Source organism: Phyllostomus discolor, chromosome 4, assembly GCF_004126475.2.
Source record: "Phyllostomus discolor isolate MPI-MPIP mPhyDis1 chromosome 4, mPhyDis1.pri.v3, whole genome shotgun sequence".
NCBI lineage: Eukaryota > Metazoa > Chordata > Mammalia > Chiroptera > Phyllostomidae > Phyllostomus > Phyllostomus discolor.
The window spans coordinates 48699396-48705395 of record NC_040906.2 but is presented as its reverse complement, the minus strand read 5'-3'; the positions used below and the strand labels follow the sequence as shown (position 1 = coordinate 48705395).

The following is a 6000-nucleotide window of genomic DNA, read 5'->3' as shown; positions in this document are numbered from 1 at the left end:
TGAGAGCTGAACTCGCTATATGTTGGAAAAGCTTCCCTCTAGCTGCTGTATTGATGGCTGAATGTAGTAGGTGGGGCTGTATGAGGTGGACACAGTGATGTGGGTCAGAAACGATGGCACAGATCAGGGTGATAGCAGTGTAAATGCTGAGATGTGGTTGAATTTTGGTTTATTTTGAAGATAAAGCAGTGTGTTTCCTGATGGGTGAGTGTGGGCTGGGCTATGGGAGAGCAATCGAGAATGACAAGGTTGTTCTCGCATAACCAAATGGAAGAATGCAGCTGTCATCAGTTGACTTATGCAAGATTGTGGGAGGACTACATTCGAAGGTAGGGCTGGGAAAGACAGAGTTCCGTGTTGGACACGTTATATTTAAGACGTCTTGTTAGGCAGGCAGCAAAAGATACCAAAGGCTGGTGGGTCTGTGCGTGGTTGAAGTTGAAGAAATGTTTTGAGCTGGGAACACCCAAGATCACTGTACATGAATGAGGCTAAAGTGAATGCCGGGAAAGAGGAATAACGCCCGAGTACCCGGCAGCTGAAAGGTCTTGGGAAAGGAATGTACTTTATCACAGAAACAGAATATCAGGTGATGCTATTTTATGAAAGATAAGTAAGAACAAGCAAATTATGAACATAATTTAAAGATAGAATTTATTCTCTGATGGTTTACTCATGCAAACTGCACATAAAAGAAAATAGTACAGTTTGTATAACATTGCAAATGTAAGGACTCAAAATGCTAGGTACAGAAGTAGTGTGACATCCTGAAAGTCAAAATGAAATTTGTGTTTATACAACTAATAATGATTTTTATTTGCTGAGTACAGACTGATTTACAATGAAGGTTTTGCTAACGTTGGTAAGCTCATTAACCATTTACATGACTTCTTACATCTATGTAGCTTTATTTTACAGTTGCAAGAATTTCTGTTATCAAAGAACTTTAACTTGCATAAATAATAAAAATGAAAGGAAAATGCACTGAACTGGACTTAGGAGAGAGAAAAATTGAGGAGGCTTTTCCTAACCCATTCAAACTACAATAAAAAATAGCCTTCTTGTAGAATTCATATTTTGTGCCTTTGAGATCAACTCCTTAGCATAACTATGGCAAAATCATGATTAGAAATTGATTACTTTAACATTATAAAATCAGTTAAAAATAAAAAAACTTAAAAGTAGAATTATCCACTAAAAATGTTGTTTTAATAAGCCAAACAATAAAATTCTTCTTATCTTCATAACTTAAAAGTCCTGAAATGTCGTTTGTATAATTTGAATGTTTCCCAGTCTGGAACTTAGGCAGGTGGGATATTTCCTCGAATTATCAAGTATATTCCATACAAGTTTTTAAATGTCAGTCTCATTAGGAGATGGCACTGAGACTTTCGCAAATAGTGTAGTATGGATGCAGAACAAACTACACAACTTACTATAAATGCATTACAGGTATTTACACAATGGAATCCTGCTTGAATGCCAGAAGTTGCTACTGGGTAAGACTCATCACTATTTTACAAAGTTTTCTTACACACATCTACTACTTTTAAATTTTTAACAATTTAGTCTATTTTAAAATATTGTACTGTATTTTGAACGTAACTGCAGAATAAAAATAGATAATGGCACATTAGAAAACTCAGCATCCCACAGATGACTGGATAATGAGAAAAGTGTACCTACAATCATCTCATCAGAAACAAACTACATCATGGAATGTTAGTTATCCAAGCCTGCACAGTAATGACGTTTTAAATTGCAATCACCTATTGGCCAGCATCACACTGAAGGCATCGTTAAACATTCAAGCAAAGATTGCTGGCATAAACTATTGAAAGATACACACATACACACACACACATACACTCTCTCTCTCTCTCTTTCACTCTTGCTTCCCACATTATAATTACATTGTTCTAAAGATACTGATTTTTTTCCCACAAGAAACATTATCAAAATTTGCTACTAAAAGATGACAGTGCTTTCACAAGGATAAGTACAAGTTAGCTTGCAAGTACAAGACAATGGGGGTAAACAGTCTTAAATTTTCTAAGTAGTAATTTTTAGGCTTTTCTGGCAACCATACCATACTTGATTATGCATAAACTTCTCAGTTTGAAACCTGAAATCTGCAAAAAAAACCCAAAAACCTAATTTCAAAAAAAATTATTAGATATGTGATAACCCTGTATTGTATATTACATAATTTCATATTTTATAGCCTCAAAACATAAGGTTTAAAATATTGAATTTAAGACTTGAAAAATAGTCATTTTTGAAATGATAAGGATTCCAAAATTCATGTCTACTTAAAATCTTTAAAAAGAAAAAATGCACTATTAATGGTCTTGATCTAAGAGTTTAAGAGTGTGCATAAAAGCACTGTATGTCTTCCACCATGTTTCACTTACTTAAAAAGTGTTCTCTAATGTTCTTCCTTTTGCATAATGTGCAAAATAAAAGGCAAAAAGGTTAAAAGCAAATTTCTTTCTCTTGCTAGTGCTTTATGACTTTGTTAACATTACAAAGTCAACAGGGATTTAAGCAGAACTTTGGTATAAATGATATAACAATATTACCATCACAGTTGAGGGTTAAGAGGTGGTCAAAAGAAATGGAAGTGGGAAGAGAAATTCAGTAACACCCCCATTTTTTAAAACACCACCAAATTAAAAATGAAATAAACCACGATGAATTATAATACAATTTATACACTGAGCACAGAAAAATTAATAAATCTAACAATATTTATAAAAAAATCAAAATCAGTCTTTTTCCAGAGACTAAAAACTTTTGTTCAGTCTGATCATCAACTGCTGCTACACCAACTTTAGAGCCAAATTTAATTTCAAGTAAAAAAAAAATTTACAACCACAGACTTCGCATAAGTGGAAACTGGTCTTTCCTTGATTTCCCTTTGAAGTCACTAGTAAGTTTCTAAAGCTGCTGCACTGCAGGTTTCTAATCAACTTCCCGAGGGCTGTGCCTGCGAGGAAGGAGCCATAACAATCTGTGAAAGGGCAGGCTCTGCGCTCTGGTCCGCCATCTGGGTGAGGACTGACGTGGCTACAGCTTCTGCCTTGGAGGTGGAGCTGACTCCATTGGATGTGCTGACGGAACTATGCTGTATAGCTTCAGTATGTGGACTACTTGGCACCGACAAGTCTTCTGAACTATCATCCTTATCCGCAGCTGAGTAGAAAAAAAGAAAAACTCTCAGTTTCTTAAACAGTGTAAGAAGGTATGAGTAGGCTGAGTCAATAAACAGAGTAAAAAGTTACAAGATCGGTTATTTAGACAAGTCAGTCTGATGGGAACTGAGTAACTGAGAGGTGGCTTGGCTCGAAGTCATGAAGTGGGCGATTTTACCTTCAACAGGTTGAAGGGAGGCACGACCATGCACGTAAAAACATCTGGGTGCCCGGTGCCTCAGCAATAAAGCTGAAGAAAAAATATCTACTAAACGGCGAGTGTTAAAGAGGCTGTGGTAGGGATTTGGGAGATAGACTCCTACAGCTATAAGCAAACACTTACAAACAACACATCTAACAAAACCAATCTGTTTGGCTATATCCATTCTTATTAACAGATAAACAAATGTATTTCCACATGCATGAACAAAATGAATTCTTCCATACAAATTATATCTTCAAATTATTCCCTCCGCAGTTTCTAGAACTATTTTTATTCTGGTTGACTTTCCATCTACTGCAGCAATGGATGACTACAACACCTGATTCTAATGATGCATACACAACAAGTGTAAGCAGTATTTAGAATCCAAATGCCACCAGCTATTATAGTTGCATGCATTAATTGAGATTCAAATAAAAATCTATTAAAAACTCTAGATACTGCAACTGAAAAGAAACTCAGAAAAGGGCAATCTAAATATTTATGAAAATAAATCTACCCATTTGTAGGTGTGAATGACAAATCTCCCATATCTTATTTTGAGAACAGAATTCAGTAACTTCATTTACTGAAAATTCTGACACACACAACACACAGTTACAATGTATATGAGTTATGAGACACAATGTTAACACAGATACCTGTGAACCCAGCCCCAACTTAAGACAACATTGCGAATAACCCTGAAGTTTCCCATAAGCTGCTCTCCTTACCAAACATAATTGCCACTCTGATATTTCTTTAACCATTCCCTTGTTTTTTTTCTGTGAAGTTTTAGCAAATAGGTATGTATCCATAACAACAGTGTTTAGCTTGTTTATTACTGGACATTCTAAAAACAGTATCATACTAGATATATTCTTTTGCACCTTGTCTTGTTCACTTGTCATTGAAATAATTTTTATTTAGCAGGCTTTTCCATCAAATCTGGGAATGCACACTAGCCTGCTTACTAGTGGCTAAGTCCTCCCCCTGAGTGTCCATTATTAAAAGACTATGGACCTTATGAAGCAGGACTTATCCCATGATTCATAATATAGAAGATGGAGGGGGAGGAACCTTACAAAGCACTTTTGTTCAAATAAAACTCCCTATTTTGAGGGTTTTCTAGAATATAGTAATTCTTATAGAATTTTGACATACTTTCCCCAATTCATGCATTTTTGAAAAGCAGTTTTAAAAATGTATGTGAGATAGAATCCTATCTTCTCCATAATCTGCTATGAATGCAAAACACCACCTACCCTTATATAAAAATTTGACCTTAGGATATAAATAAAAAATCACAATCAGTAATTCTTTTAAAATTATAACAAATGTTATAAAACGGAGTTTTTAGTGCATAGCCAACATAATAGTTATGTGTTCAGAGAAAACACTACAGACTACTAAAAAGCCCTCGTTTTTATTTTTTCACTATTTCTTCAACAGGGCAAAAACTGACCTTACTCTCAACGTTAAGTTCCAGGGATGCACCACCTTTCAGAAATAGAGGCTGATCTGATAAGTGTAACAAGGAAATGTAAACGTATAGTGAAGGCAATGACTCAAAATTAAACAGTAAATTCTGAGGGACAATGATTATCTCCAGTCTTTCAGAATTAGGTAAACTAAATTTTAGGCTGTATGTACAAAGAACAGGTACTCAGTTATAAGTTCTGTAATTATAGATTTCATACATAAAATAACTACAATGTGTTATATTTGCATCTACCACTACTTCTAGAAGGTGAGCAGAGAAAAATTACCAGTATGATCCCAAGCACAAGAAAGATAGAGACCTTACAGCACTCCAAGAGCCATTTTCAGCCTACAGAAGTTAAAGAAACCAGCTGTTTGACAATTCACTCTCTGAAGTTCTTCTCTACGTCTGTTCACGTATATTTTCGTACTGAAAATACGGGGCGGGGGGGGGGGCAAGAGTAGGTTTACAGTTGTTCATATGCAAAATATAGTAATTAATAAGTAGTAATAAATAATAAATAAATAATACAATAGATTCTGTGTTCTGTGAACTCACACCTGTAAACTTACTTTCGCCGCATCTGGATAAGCTCTCAATTATGTCTCAAAATTATCTTTCCCACTTATGACTATGGAAACAACTATAATACAATTTTAATTATGTTCAGCACTCCAGAGAATATGAATTAATGGCAATATGATCACTCTTGAGCTTTCTTCTTCATGAAACTCAAACATTCAGAATGTACCATATCTTTACTGACAGTTGATACTATCTGACTGTTACAGTGCCGACTGTCAGTTTTCCCATGGCTGGGTTTCCTAGGATGCACGACTTTCAGTGTTAAAACTGCTACCCTGTGACAGTGTGACTTTAACTGTCACCTTTACCCACAAAATTTTGTAATATTCCTTAGCTTCTACTGAACCTTAGTTTTCTCTATTAAATGTTTTGAAGGAATTAACTAGCACTGAAGCTCACCATTAGCAATTGCTGTGTGCAACAGGATGAATAGCATTAGGTATTTGTAAATTTCGCCATGTTTTCTAAAAGATTTAAATATGCACTTAGTCAATCTCTGTATTTAAGCACTAAACAACAGAGAAATCAGATTTTTT

At 35.1% G+C, this 6000-nt stretch overlaps 1 protein-coding gene across 4 annotated transcripts in view; it reads right to left on the bottom strand.

Annotated features, from left to right (window-relative positions):
* Nucleotides 1-631: 631 nt before the first annotated feature.
* ATF2 (activating transcription factor 2) overlaps nucleotides 632-6000 on the bottom strand; it is a 79244-nt gene continuing 73875 nt past the window's right edge. For all 4 annotated transcript variants that reach the window (XM_028511055.2, XM_036023267.1, XM_028511052.2 and 1 more), the window contains exon 14: nucleotides 632-3195. In XM_028511055.2, the coding sequence (XP_028366856.1) occupies nucleotides 2969-3195 (227 nt within the window). In that variant the 3' untranslated portion in view covers nucleotides 632-2968. The remainder of the gene's footprint in view (nucleotides 3196-6000) is intronic.